Raw genomic sequence first — 15,105 nt, 5'->3', positions numbered from 1 at the left:
AAAGTTTACCCAGTACGCACAAAGTGCTCACCACAGAGTACTCACCCGAAGGGCAGAGGCTGTGACAAAGGTTGTAGCGGCTGCGAGTTTTCCCTCTTACCAAAAAAATAAAGTAAAGCAAAAGTAGAGCTGAATTGAGAGTTAAAAAAGTCTGGTCTTATTTTTCCTTAAGCCATCTCCAACCTTACCTCCATTTTCTCCTCCAAAATGGAGTAAAGTTACTCTAACCATTACTCCATTTTTTACTCAAAAAAGAATATTCCATTTTATATTCTTCTCTCTTCAATATTATATTATTATCTTTTATTTAAATTTTATTTTCTTATTTCTATTAAAGAAATTCTATCTTTTTTACATATTCATCACATATAATTTGATATAAAATTATTTTATACCATAAATTTTTAAATAATATAATTTGTAAGCAAATATTATAAATTATATATATTAACGGATAATTCAAATAAAAGTGAAATCATTGAGATATAAGATAATTAAATATATATTATATTATGATAAAATTCAGATTAAATATTACATAAATATTCAATTTTTACCTCTAGTATGCTCCCATAAATAAAATTAATTTACATAAAAATAACTTATAATAAAATTAACTTATAATTTTACATTAAAATAATAAATACACGAAAATTAATTTATCAAAATTATACGCCAAAGTTAAGATGTAAAATTAATATTATAAAGATATTACATAAATATAATTAGGTATATATAAAGAGATAAATTAAAAAATTAAATAATAAAAATAATAATAAAAGTAATGATGAATAGTAATGGAGAAGATGAATAGTGTCACTCCAAATCTGGAGTAACACTATTCACCCCCATTTTGGGGGCAAAAATGGGGGAGCATTGGAGCCACATTTTGGCAATAAAGGACTGCATTTTGGAGAAATGGGGGAGGGTTGGAGATGCCCTTAATGAACGAGTGATATAAGAAGAAAAATATCTCTAGATCGAGTTAATGAGTTCATCCAGCAGGGGCGGATGTAGAGTATTATCGACGGGTTCAATTGAATTCATAGCTTTCGAAATATATAGGGTTCAATGTTAAAAATTTAAAAAGTTGAACCCATAGAATTTAAATCATGGATCCGTCTTTGTCATCCAACAAAAAAAGGCTTGACCCTGCAAATTTGTCCCGCATATAAATTTGTTTATTATTAAGAAGAAATATCATTACCAATAAATAAATCTCGCAAGTTGTTTATGATAGGCTACGAAATATATACTTTTATGGCAACGAACACAAATAGTGTGCATCGCTTACAAAATAGTTTATAGTTGGGTTTGCTATTTGAATCCCTTTATTAGTAATTAATTAAACCATCTTTAAGATGACATATAGTCAATCTATATACTATAAAATCTCTTCATTTATTTGAGTTTGAGAATGACTTTAAATTCACATATAGTTTGCAGAATTGAACTTAGTATAAGCATATACTTCAAAAAATTTAAAAATAACATATATATGGCCGAACCTCTAATTCTGTGCCACGGCTTACTAGAAATTTTCTTTGGGAATGGGTTGGTGTGGGGAAGGAGTGGAGTTAATTATTCACTATCAGACTAACCTTTTTTAGTCAAGTCCGTTAAAATTAAGGAGGGTCAAAGTATGGTGTACATAGTCATAAGCAATGATTTGAGTGTGAGCTCAATTTAGTTGATATAAGATATTTGTGATATACATATATATATATATGTGTGTGTAATATATAAAAGCCAGATTGCAATAGAATAAGAAAAGAGCGTGAGAATAAAGATAAAGACAATTAGAAGAAACGAAATTAATATTTGGTTATTCAAGCGAATCTAGTTCCCGGCCCTTCTAATAAAATATTATAAAGTCCAAACAGCTTTTGAACACAGTGCCCAAAACATATCTTTTGTGTCTTTTAACACTAATGACAGTTTCCATTATTCGATTAGTTAGTTATTGTATACTACTTCCATCTTCATTTGCTAAATTACTAGGTTATTCTAATCGATGATCACTCACGAAGGAAAGAAAATAATAAAAGAAATGGAATACACAGTCTTTTTTTACTTTATTTTATTGCATACTTGTACGATAAATAATGTATCCGTGACCGAGCATGAGCACTAGTTCATTATTCATTTTGCTCTTTCTCTTGCACATCCGCCCGATTGATCAATTGCTTGTCCTGTATCGGTAACAATTTGTCATATACATAAATTTTATAGGTTAACTTCGTCTCTATAAGCTTGCTCACATTGTCGGAGAACGATTGTGGTAGGTTGACAACCGGTATAAAACTTATCAATTCATGATAAATCTTTATAATAATACGATGATATAAGTTGATGTTAAGTGAAGAAGTGAATATTAATATTGCTGACTCTAACTTATTCAGAATTATGTAATTGTTATTGTTACAATATAGTATATAATATCATATTAACAACAAGTCTCTGCCTTGACTTTTTTTCTTCTTACTTTATACATAAGTTGGAGGCAGCGACAGCTCATATTCTAAATCAATATATATGATATTGTTTACCCGAAGAATCAGATAACGTTGAATTTATGTATGGTTCTAAGGGCAAGTAGATTCCTTTGATCTGAAAATAACAATACACGTATTTATAGTGCAAAAATAGAAGATGATGAACAAAGATATTTAGTGAGCTTTAGAAGGATAAACACAATGAATTCTTAATCCCAGCCAAAAAGTGCCTTCTATTACAAACTATCTTTTCTTTTATAGCCAAGGATCACTACTTTATCTATAGCAACATGATGGAATAAATATTACTAGTGGAGGACCCATGATGGTGTGTCTCCCCCTTAATTCCCGCAGAGATTCTCTCCTTTGGTGCGGTTGTAACAGCTTTTTGTCTGTGAACTCGATACCGACTCGAGCTCGGTATCGGATCGGAACCTCGGTCTTGGTTTCGAGCTAGGTGATCACTTTTGGGCATCGATGTTCGGGACCTGTATCGGTCGATGTTACCTCGATCGATTCGAACGCTCGACCTCGACGCCCCCATCTCGGAATTCGTTCGGGGTCTCCATGAAGATATATATATGTGTGTGTGTGTGTGTGAGATGTAGCAAGCAATTTTCCCCCCTTTTCAGAGGTTGATGTAGCTAAGACGTGGAAGTAGGGCTATTAATGTAAACATAAGGATGAAAATTGAAAAGGGACAAAAGAAGAATAGTACTGAAAAAGACAAGTAGGTCGCACAAGGAATACGGAGATGCAGGGGTTGAATACAAAAAAGCTGCCTCACGACTCACGAGAAACTCCAATTATTGGAGTTAATTGCAGCTAATTCCCAAGTATACCATGTGATCTGTTTCTCCTTCCAATTCATGCCATTTTTTCCACACTTATTTAATCTAATCTAAATTATTTCATATCGCCTCTTATATTTTGAATAGGAAATTTACATCAAAGTTAACGTGTGATCAATAATTTAATGAATTAAAATTCTTAAATACTGTATAAGTTGTATAAAGATAAATTTATATTTAGAACCTATCAAAGTACCAATAAATAAAAGAAATTGAAAAATGCTCTCTTGAGTCTTGACCACTTGCATTGGAGCACTTTAATTGCAGTATATATTCAAAAGGTTACTAAGTTCAGTCACTGCTCAGTATCTTAAGTAATAAGTATGTTGTCCTGGTTCAAAACCTAGTAATTATGAGATCAACTCACCATTACTATTGCTTTTGGAGTAAATATTAGTATTATAATTATACGACATAAAACAAAAAAGGTCTAATGGCCAATGGGCCTTTTTCCTACTATATTGCAGTGTACTAATATATTACTCATAGCTGCTTTTTGTTAGCGCACTTTAATGCTTAAAGTATATGTATTAGGTGATGAAATATCCATTATAATTACGTACTACTTAATATATTAGGCGTCACTGAAAATAGTACACAGATTTAAGAAAAACAGGTTGACTATAAATGACGGAGTATTAAATCTCATATAACACGTCTTGAATATATGTAAACTCAAATATCAACTCAATCTGTTGAATATTTAAATAAAACAATTTATATGGATCTATTAAAAAGTGGTAGACAATTAAACGACATTAATTACTTCCATTTATAGTTTCATATCTTTGGATTGAAGGAAGTAGCTACATTTCACGTTCAGAGATAAATGTTGGAAGTAACTTTTTAGTACTTAAAAATGCAGTAACTAAAATTATTCAATGGCACAGACTTGAGTAATCCGAGTTAATTTCATATTTTGATTTAATTAAATAGCTTTATTTGCATAAATATGCCACGTAGTCTGGTCGATACACGTAAGCTTGAGTCCTAAACAATGCAAACAAATCAAACTAACCTTTGACCTTTGTATGCAATTCTAGATTCTTGCAACAAGATCGATCTTTCCCTAATAGGATATTAAACTTAGCAAAAACAGTAACAAAAAATGCATATTGCTCCAGCCATTTTGGAATTAGTATTTATCCGTGAGGAGAAGAGCAAAACATTATCTTTTCGTTGTAATTTTTTTTCTACATAAAACATTAACATAAAGAGTGAATCAATACAAATAAATGGGTTTTAAATGATGGTGAACCCTATTTCCCCTAATGATTAATATCTTTGAACTAGAGAGATATAATGTAATGCTATCAACTGGCTTAGCATATCTTGCCACATTCAAGAGTCAAGACAGGCAACATTCTATGATTCTTGGCATGTCCAAGAATTATTTGAAAATCATGACAAAACTAGAACAAACAAATATATACTATTAGATATAGTTCTCTATTTTTAATTATAAGGCACATCGTCATCATTATTCTGAGATCTAAGCCTCAAGAGAGTATTTCAAACAAACATACTTTATCCAATCCCCATGCCCCACCATAGCCTTATAGCACAAGACCTCCTCCTTAGCTCCCATTGATTCTGATTTCCTTCAACACCACATCTACAACAACTACAAAAATACCAGATTTTACCCTTATTTGTGGAGGTAGAAAATTGTTTTTGATAAATTCGCGACTCAAAAAGATATTTTTCGATAAATTTGCAAAGAAAAAATAATCGTAAAAAAATCATGTTAAAATTCAACACCACATCTATTTTTTCTTAAAATGGTGGTGCTCAATCTATTTGTATATATTTTAATTATTTTATGGTATAATTTTATCTATCAAAATTCAAGCAAATAATTGAGGGAAAAAAAAACATACACCGTTTTTTTTGTTTAGTCTGGGATTTGAATATTGATTTTTAAACTTTTTATCCACTTCATTAATCCTTTAAGCCACGTTAGTATTTCTCACCACCTTAAGCGAAAAGTAAATAACCAAACCATAATCAATGGCCTCTCAATAAAGCCACCCAACTCCCATTTTTTTCTACTCTTTCTCTATACAAATTGCCAAAGCACTCAATTTCTCTTTTCCCTCACTCTCAAAGCAATGTCTTTCCTTGTTTCCTTCTTCTTTACTTTACTTTTCTTGAGCAATCTACCCAATTTACCCGCCCTTCCGGTTTTACCCGAACCCGACCCGGCTGAGGTCCATTCTCAAACATTCTTACCTTCCCCTTCACCGCCGGCCACAATTCCCGCTTTCCCGGAGCAGTCCAACGTCGCCGGTTGCCCTTTAGATCTCCCTGATGAACTCTACCACAGCATTAAGTCATCCTGTGGGTCCAGAAGTAATTCGGGTCAAGTACACCGGACCCGTTGTTGCCCGGTTCTAGCCGCGTGGCTCTACTCGGCTTACTCTGAAACCGCACTTCACAGAGCAGTAACGAAGCTCCCGCAGTCGACGTCCGTTGATATGCCGGTGCTTCCAGATGATTCTGAGACGTGTGTGGACTCACTTGAAAAGGCATTAGGAAACAGAGGCATTGAATTGGTGAAGCCAAATGAGACTTGTGATGTAGTTTATTGTTACTGTGGGATTAGGCTGCATCCGCTTAGTTGCCCAGAAGCATTCGCTGTGAATTCACAAGGGAAATTGGTGGGTGATAAAAGCGTGAAGAAATTGGAAAGAGATTGTTTGAGCAGTAATGGGTATACTGGTCTTGCTGGTTGCTCCAAGTGCTTGAACAGTCTTTATCTGGTACGTTAACAGTCTTCTTCTTCTTCTAAATGAGTAATATAAAAGCTGCAGCCTTGATACAATTATTTATATTTGGCATAATGTGGGTCTGAAATATAGAGTGAAAATGTCAAGATGTTGATATGAAATGTGAAAGATTGGGAAAGTTGTCTACTTTGCTTTTTAAAATTAAGTTTACATGCGGGAAAATGGTGAATTATAGTCTATAGATAAAGAAAGAAGAGAAAGTATGAGCTTCGTGGGGTTTTGTTTGTTACAAATATCCGGGGCTAGGGCTACCGTGCACTTCCATATCCGGCAAAGTTGATGAAGATAACACATTGCATCTATAAACTATGACCAAAATTCATATTCCATGTCTGTTCAAATAACACCTCTTTTTGGTTTAAGTAATCTCTCTATATGCTTATCTCTGTAATTTTCTTGTAATACTTGACAGTTGCAAGGCTTTAATGCTCCGCGACAGAAATGGCACCTAAGTGGCTAAGTTTTCAGAACCCAATGGACTTAGTTTGTATATTTTTAGTTAAACTAAGGTAGCTTCTATGATGATGTCCGCGTCAGGTACAGAAGTCAAAATCATCTTCTCTTGTTCTCAATTACTCTTTCTTCACCTGCATATACTAGAAAGATTGATCTGTAAAACAGTCTTAGAGCAGTGACATTCCTTTCAAGGAGAGCAGCTCGACATAAGTTTCATGTTTAATTCAGCTTTGGTACAACTTCTAAACTTAGTTCGCTCATCCATTGAAGTGTCTACACTCTACACTAAGCTTGAATGAAGGTAATCACATTATTAGAGGGCTCAGAATTAATGCATATCGATCACCAAAAAAAAAAAAAACAGAATTAATGCATGTCAGTAATAAAGTATCACCACCTGTTTGTATATATAGGGTAGTCAAATTAAACTAGAATAAATAGGCATTGATCTCATACAGCAGGGAAAAATATATACTAGTATGTCTAGCGGTTGTTCAGACGGCAACTCCTCTGATATTTGGTCTGCTTGTGTGTGGTTTTCTTCCTCTAAATTGCTTTCTTAGTTCCTTCTTATTAAGGAAAAAAGAAAAAAGAAAAGAGGAAAGAGGAGTCAGAATTAGAAGGGGTCATTGGAATTCTAGGAGCCTCCTAAGACCTTTTAGTTTACCGAAAAAGCAATATGGAATATTCCCTAATATCAACTTGAGCTGATATTTAGCTGGATCCTCTATTGGAGTGGAGTGGGGGGATACACAAATCTCATGACATCACCTCTCATTAGGGTGTCCGTTGCCAGTTGTAGTTCCTGTATTTTGAGCAGTTTTATCTCAAATTACTTTTATCATTGGTATTGTAAATTCTTTTAGCCCTGGTTGATGACATTTTACCTGCAAATATGCATCTGTTTGTTAGCTAAAAGAATTTTGTACTTGGTGTTGGGAATCATGTGAAAGTGTGAGTTTTGTCAAATGACTAAGCATGCGGTATAAGGTGGTACTAACTAGTTAGATTTACCAATAGAAGATTAATGTTTCTTATCTAACAGATTTACCAATAGAAGGTTAATGTTTCTTATCTAATGCATTGAACGACAATGCAGCTTAGTGAGGGCAGAGTCGAAAACAAGAGCAGGTCAGAGGATAGGACTAGGAAAATGCGCAGCAGAGATTGCCAATTGATGGGTCTAACTTGGCTTCTCAACAAAAACAGATCAGGTTATATTCATACAGTTTCTGCTGTTTTGAGGGCTCTAATGTTGAGCAAAAGCAGTTCTGATCCTCAGTCGTGCACGCTTAACAGCGATGGCATGCCATTTGCAGTCGACTCCTCAGAGATCAATGATCAATCTTCTGCAGTTGCTGTTCAAGCATCAACTTATCCTTATGTCCTACCTTTTCTTTTAGTATACATATGCTTCATTGCATTGCTCTCCAGATACTAGTTAATCTACAGCACTTGATCCTTGTTCTAAAAAATATAGTCCTTGTTCAAATGTCTCGTAGGGTAAATTCATTCCTCTGTATTTGTTGATTTAGGTTAGTGAAAATTGTAATTTTTGTGGTTGTGTAACGACTGTTCAGCAAATGAATGAAGCTGTGGCTGTTCCTTGATAGTGCTACTGTGAAATTGAAATACCAGAACTTGCTAGCTTAGCCAAAGCACTATTGCAATAACGATGATAAGGATTGAACTAATGAGAAGGTTTAGTTGCAGGAAAATGATCGTAATAGACGAATTCTTAACTTCTTTCTACACAATAGACTCCATAGGTTAATATATTTGTAGAAGTAAAGTTACTACAGTACTTGTAGAAGTAAATATTTGCAGAAGTTTAAGTTAAAATAAGGCTTAGAAATCTAACCTTGGGCTAGGGCACTTGAGAGAACCATATGGAAGGAACTCGGCAAAATGACCCCGTAACTTCGGGAGAAGGGGTGCTCTCCTATCTTTTGATTAGGAAAGCGTTCATTCATTCCTGCAATTGAATAGTATAAAATAGCTAAATAGTAACTTTTGTTGATCACATGAAAAAGAAAATAACTCCAGACGATTTTGCTTAAATACGGTACAAAAAAGGGCAGTCTGGTGCACTGAGCTCCCGCTATGCGCGGGGTCCGGAGAAGGGCCGAACCACAAGGGTCTATTGTACGCAGCCTTACCCTGCATTTCTGCCAGAGGCTGTTTCCACGGCTTGAACTCGTGACCCCCTGGTCACATGACAACAACTTTACCAGTTACACCAAGGCTCCCCTTCAAACGATACAATTTACCCTAAATCATTGGCGTTCCAACTATATATATGACAATGTTCTAATACATCTTTTAAAAGAAAAGGGAAGTCCTGGATAATAAATTTTTGAACTAGTAGAATGAAAGCCAAAATATAATCAAGATTACGTACACTAAATTTACTGCAAGTCTTTCGTTTTAAGGGTAATACAATCCAATTATTTTATGATTTAGACTACTTAATAAAGATCTCAATATATTTTCTTGCTTTCCACTTTCAGCTACTTATATGCCCGCAACGTAAAAATTCAAATCTATCCTTAATATTCAAATGAATCTGGAATTTGTGCTTCAATACTTAAGCAACTTGACTTACTATGCTTCAAAGTTCTGTAACAATTTTCATCGAATCCAAACATGCCATTAAAGGGAAGACTAAAAAGTAGTCGTTCAAAGTCAATTTTGGCACTAAAATTTTATAATTTGGAGCACTTAAAAGTTAAAGATGACATAAGTACGTATCTGACCGATTTCACAAAGATTCTACAGAGAAAAAAAGGACTGTTATATTATCAAACAATTATACTCTTAATCTCTTTTACAATTTTAACTAGTGTAGACTGTGGAATTGCCTCATATATCACTCTATATATATACCAAATATACACTTTTCCCATTTTCAGTTTTCACAAATCTTATCTGCGTAAACCTAGCATTTCATGTGTGTCGTACAGCACTAGTTAATTATGTAAAGATTTTTTATGTCGATGTTTAGTTTTTGTGGAATCAAAGGCTTAGCTAATATATATGACACATTTGAAGAAAAAGATCCATATACTTGACACTACTAGTTGAACCTACTACTTTTCTAGAGTATCATAGATTTATTTTCCAGTAAAAAAAAATTCAAATATTGTTAAAATTTATATGTATTCAACTTATTTCTCACTTTTATTTTTATTTGGTATGATGATAACACGAGTTGAGCTTAAATGAATAAATTTAATCAGCAAGAATTCATAGAGTCAACCCGACTTGTTTGAGACTAATCCTTGTTGCAATGTTTAATTGACTGATTATTTTACATGTAATTTGCTTTTCAGTAACTTGATATATAGTGCAATTTGCATATAAATGAAGTCCTTGTTGCATAAATACGCTAAGGTAATTCGTTATTAGAATAGTTGCTAAAGAATGAGAAACGAGTACTTCAACTCGAATTGAGTGCACAGAAAAAGAGAATCAAGTGTATCTTTTTTACGTTTGTGAAAGAAGTTATGACTGACGATCTTAACGTTCACTTTAACGAGGGAATCCTTGCGCACTTTGGGTGTTCGTAGGGGTGTGGGATTTCTGGGGAAACAACAAATCAAAAGCAAGACAGAAGCAGTACCAAAAAAAAAAGCAAAAGGAAAGTTGCAATACATGCATGTTTTACATGGACAACCCCATTAAATATCGCCTTTCAATTGTTTCATCTCCTTATCTTAAGCACAGTGAATTCTAGCTTTTTAGCTGTTGGATCCATTTCCATTATAGTACTCCTCTTTTTTCTTCTGTAACTGATGGCAGATTTTCCTCGTAGTAACAACGCGTGTCAAGACCTTATTAAGAAATTCTTATGGATTTTAGTTTCAGGGCAGAGGAATCACATGACACGTGTTGCCTTGTTTTTTCTATTGCCCTATGCATGTTCACAACGTAGGTTGCACAAAATCCCTTAAGGACTGTCTTTTCCTTCATGCTGCTATTTAAACCCCAGTACCTCAAATTAGTGTTATATATCCATTTTTACTTCCCAACAAACATATATTTCCATTTTAATGGCTGCAAAAGTTGATCCGTTGGTGGTTGGAAGAGTAATTGGGGATGTAGTGGACATGTTCGTGCCCAGTGTCACTATGTCTGTGCACTTTGGCAACAAACATGTTACAAATGGTTGCGATATCAAACCCTCTATTGCGGCTGATCCTCCAAAAATCACTGTGGGTGGCCATGCTGCTGACCTTTACACTCTGGTTCGTCGTTCTCCGCTCTATTTTATGTGACACTTTTTAATCCTTTAAAAGAAGCGTAATATCTTTTTATATTTAGAAGACCTTTAATTGAATTTAAATTTTATAAGAATAGTGCTTTCTATATTTGAAAATTCTTTAATGTTAAACTTTTTATTTTATATTTAATAATATTTTTTTATAGTAATAAAATATGTTTAAAATTATAATATATAAATAACTTCAGAATAATATATTAAAATGATTATTTTTTCTTAAATTCCATGCTCGATAAAAAGATCAGAAAATATAGAAAATTAATACATGCGTGGCGATTGATGGTGTAGGTTATGACGGATCCAGATGCTCCTAGTCCTAGTGAACCAAATATGCGAGAGTGGGTGCATTGGTCAGTATTTTTCCTAAGCAAATTCATCTGATCACCTCTCTCTTAATCTTTTTTTTCTCCTTTTAATTTGTTGACTATTTTTCTTTATGTGTTTACCACCTCACACGTATTTCGGATTGCTTCAGGATTGTGACAGACATACCAGGGTGCACTAACGTCGCTCGAGGTAAATTAATCATTTAATTTCAAGCATTTCCAAAATCAGAAAACATTCACTGTTACTTAGCTGACTCTCAAAAAATGAAGCAGCAAACCAAATTCCATGCAAACGAAAAAATCATTCGAATTAATTACGTTCTTACGCTGTTGAGTCGCACATTAGGTGGGAAAAAATTAAATGGATCCCCTTAATATGGTCTTGGACAATATAATCCTCAGCTCATTCTTTATGACACGTCGTCTTTCATATTAAAGAAATCGAGCCTCTCTTTCTGAATTTTAGTGAGACCCAAATTATAACACTCTGTTCCTTTACACATAAGAAAGAAAAAGACGAAAAGAAGAGAGAGCTCTGGTAAAGATTAAAAGAATAAATCTCTAAAGTCCAAATTCGTTTTCCTTTGTACAGCTAGATGTAAGCCGGAGTTAGCCTAGTAAGCATTTTTCCTGCCACGTGTCCACTCCATATCTCACTTCTCCTTTTACTGTGAGGGCTAAAATAAGACAATTTGGCAAGTAATTCACTAATTTTGAATGGGTATAAAATATAAATTGCAGGGAAGGAGGTATTGGGGTATATGGGGCCACGTCCGCCGGTGGGGATCCACAGGTACATAGTGGTACTTTTCCGACAGAAGGGGCCAATGCCGGGAATTTTGCAGCCGCCACTAGCTAGGTCTCATTTCTGCACTCGGGCGTTTGCGCATCAGCTTGATCTCGGCGTTCCCGTCGCCACTGTTTATTTCAATGCCCATAAGGAGCCAGCAAATAGGAAGCGCTAATACTATCAGTGGATTTTATTTTTATTTTCTTGTCTGTATTTAGTTTTTACTCGTATGTTCTGGCACTTATTATTCGCCAGCTTATTACTCTCTGTCTGCAACTTAAAGTATGATTTTTATGTTTGCTAGCTGCTAATGTATTGTTTTTTTTCCACCAACTGCTGCTGTATTGTTATGTACCTATATTCCGTGCATAAGTATTTTCTTTGTTCTTTTTTCTTGGCTCTGTATCATCGATGATAAACAATTAAGAGGAAGTGATTCAAAATAATAGTACTTCATATTATTTACTATTTGAATAGCAGAGATTTCCTATATTTTTATTTCAGATGTTTAAAATAAATCTATTTGGAAATTTGACATAAAAGTTAAAGAAAAACTTGTAATTGACCACATAACTAATTGACTCTACACATTGGAACGGCTATTTCATTCTAATTCTGCAGGTAATAACCTTTGGAAATGAAATCGAACTCAACAAACCCAAAAAGAAAAAAAAAATGCTCAAGAATCAGAAAGATTGTTTCTAGCATTTAAAGGTCTCTGTAGATTGTAAGCAAGTTTTAAGATATGACCTCTGACTCGCTAAATTTAAGAATTGCACCTTAACTTTTTAGCCTTTTCACTATCAGCTGATGTCGCGTCTTAGCTGATGTCGCGTCTTAAGTTTCTTTTAGATAATTATATATTAATTGAGAAAATTTTCAATTTCTAATTCTACATTTTAGATTGCACCTAGATGACCCAGGAAACATGTGGATTTCCAATTTATTCTTATAAATAATGGGCTTTTAGTGTTGGAATTTCATATACATTATTTGAAATTTTATTACGAAAAATATTCATGTTTTAGTATTTATCTGACCTACACAAGTTTTGTTTAAAAAATATATACATTTCACTTTAAAAGGCTCTCAGTTCATTATTAGTGCCTTCAATCAAGGAATTTAGTTACATTATTTTCCTTTTTTTTTTTCTCTTCTTCTCTTTCTTCTCTCTAGAATATTGGTACGGAATCTCCCTTGGGATCCATGAACAGATTTGTCTACTCAATAAACTATTCAAATTTGTTTTCTTGTTAAAAATTAATATTAGAAAGTTGTATCAAACAAATAAGTGGAACAGAAAGAGTACTCCCTGCCCCATTCTTTTCGATTAATAAAAGTTGATTTTTGATCAAATAATAATACGTAAATTATTGCGTCTTAATTTCAGAATAAGAATGTGTGATTTCGTATCTTTTGAAATGTTTTGTTTTCGAAAAGTGAATTACTTTATATTTGCTTTTGGTCTAAAACCAGTAAAAGTGACTTTCAGTTGACTAGAAATTTTAAAATGAGGACCAACATGTCACAGCCCAAAATCCCACCGTAGGAGTCGTGATGGCACCTAGTCTCTAAGACTAGGTAAGCCGATTTTTATTTTACTAACAACGGAAATAATTACAATATACAACCTTCCAAGACTGGTAGTACTGAGTCACGAACTTTAACTGAATACATGGAATGATCACGAGGACTGAATATACAATACTGTTTGATTACAAATTAACAGTACAATGAAATAAAAAGACTCCAAGGGACTGCGACAACCAAGCAGCTCTACCTTGAATCCTTACGATCCCGCTTTAACTCTGCTCAAGTCTGTTATCTTCAATACCCGGCTCTGCACAAAATGTGCAGAAGTGTAGAGTGAGCATACCACAGCGGTGCCCAGTAAGTATCAAGACTAACCTCAATGGAGTAGAAACGAGGTACAGTCAAGACACTCACTAGTCTAATAACATGTGCAATATAATTTATAAAATAATAGGAAACAACAATAATAATAATAATAATAATAATAATAATAATAATAATAATAATAATAATAATAATAATAATAATAATAATAATAATAATAATAATAAAGGCGGAATAAAACAACCAGTGATATGCACAACAGACAACATGAATATTATTAATGTCACTCAGCAATTAATAAACATAATCACACCTAATTAAATCAAGTCCTTCAAATAAATGTCTTTCACATAGTTCTTCGAGATAACTCTCTTTCAAATATAGTTTTCTCAAATAATTATTTTTCAAATATAATTCTTTCAATAAATCTTTTCAAATACAATTTCCTCAAATAAATATCTTTCAAAATATAATTATTTTATATAATACTTTCTAAGTAAAAATCCTTCCAAATAAATATTTTGAATATAATTCTTTCAATTAAAAAGTCACCATGTGACACCTCATTTCAAAATCATCAAAATACGGGTCTTAGTCCATTTTAATATTTCAACGGCACCTCGTGCCCATAATTAAATTATCATATTTGCCCGGCACCCCGTGCCCTCATTTCATATCACAACTGTATGGACAATTCACGTGCCAAATATCATTATCATTTCATCACAGCACCTCGTGTCCACATTTTTATATCACAACTGCACGGACAATTCACGTGCCAATATCCCCATTTCATATCACAATTCACGCCACCTCGTACCCACATTTTATTTTATAAACCGCCTCGCAATAGCCACAGGCTCCCAATTTCAACATAAATCAGATTATTATCAATTTACTAACAACAAGACAAGTTGCACAAGATATAAAAATTAAACACAAGAAAATCACAACATCACATGAAAATTGTCAACACCACAACCCCACATCATCACATATCGTCCCTGACAATAGCCACCCTTATCGCTTCTATTGCCACCCTTATCGCTCCTATAGCCACCCTTATCGCTCCGCCCAGACAATATCAATAGCCACCCTTATCGCTCACATTGCCACCCTTATCGCTCATATAGCCACCCTTATCGCTCCGCCCAGAAAATATCAATAGCCAACAAACACAACAGTGAAATGCCACCCTTATAACCACGTAATATAAACGGTAAAATGCCACCCTTATCTCCCCAAAATAACAACTCACA

At 33.8% G+C, this 15,105-nt stretch overlaps 2 protein-coding genes across 2 annotated transcripts; both read left to right on the top strand.

The window, feature by feature from the left end:
* Window positions 1–5,343: 5,343 nt before the first annotated feature.
* Window positions 5,344–8,203, top strand: LOC104112779 (uncharacterized GPI-anchored protein At4g28100-like). The gene is made up of 2 exons (XM_009622794.4): window positions 5,344–6,108; window positions 7,691–8,203. The coding sequence occupies exons 1-2, from the start codon at window positions 5,458–5,460 to the stop codon at window positions 8,030–8,032; spliced, it is 993 nt and encodes a 330-aa protein (XP_009621089.1). The 5' UTR covers window positions 5,344–5,457; the 3' UTR covers window positions 8,033–8,203.
* A 2,370-nt stretch (window positions 8,204–10,573) lies between these two features.
* Window positions 10,574–12,383, top strand: LOC104112778 (protein MOTHER of FT and TFL1). Its single transcript, XM_009622793.4, has 4 exons — window positions 10,574–10,838; window positions 11,162–11,223; window positions 11,349–11,389; window positions 11,941–12,383. Exons 1-4 carry the CDS (start codon window positions 10,644–10,646, stop codon window positions 12,162–12,164), a joined length of 522 nt encoding a protein of 173 aa, XP_009621088.1. The 5' UTR covers window positions 10,574–10,643; the 3' UTR covers window positions 12,165–12,383.
* The last annotated feature ends 2,722 nt before the right edge of the window (window positions 12,384–15,105 follow it).

This window comes from Nicotiana tomentosiformis, chromosome 3, assembly GCF_000390325.3.
Source record: "Nicotiana tomentosiformis chromosome 3, ASM39032v3, whole genome shotgun sequence".
Lineage (NCBI taxonomy): Eukaryota > Viridiplantae > Streptophyta > Magnoliopsida > Solanales > Solanaceae > Nicotiana > Nicotiana tomentosiformis.
Note: the sequence above shows the minus strand (reverse complement) of the source record. Positions and strands in the feature narration are given on the sequence as shown.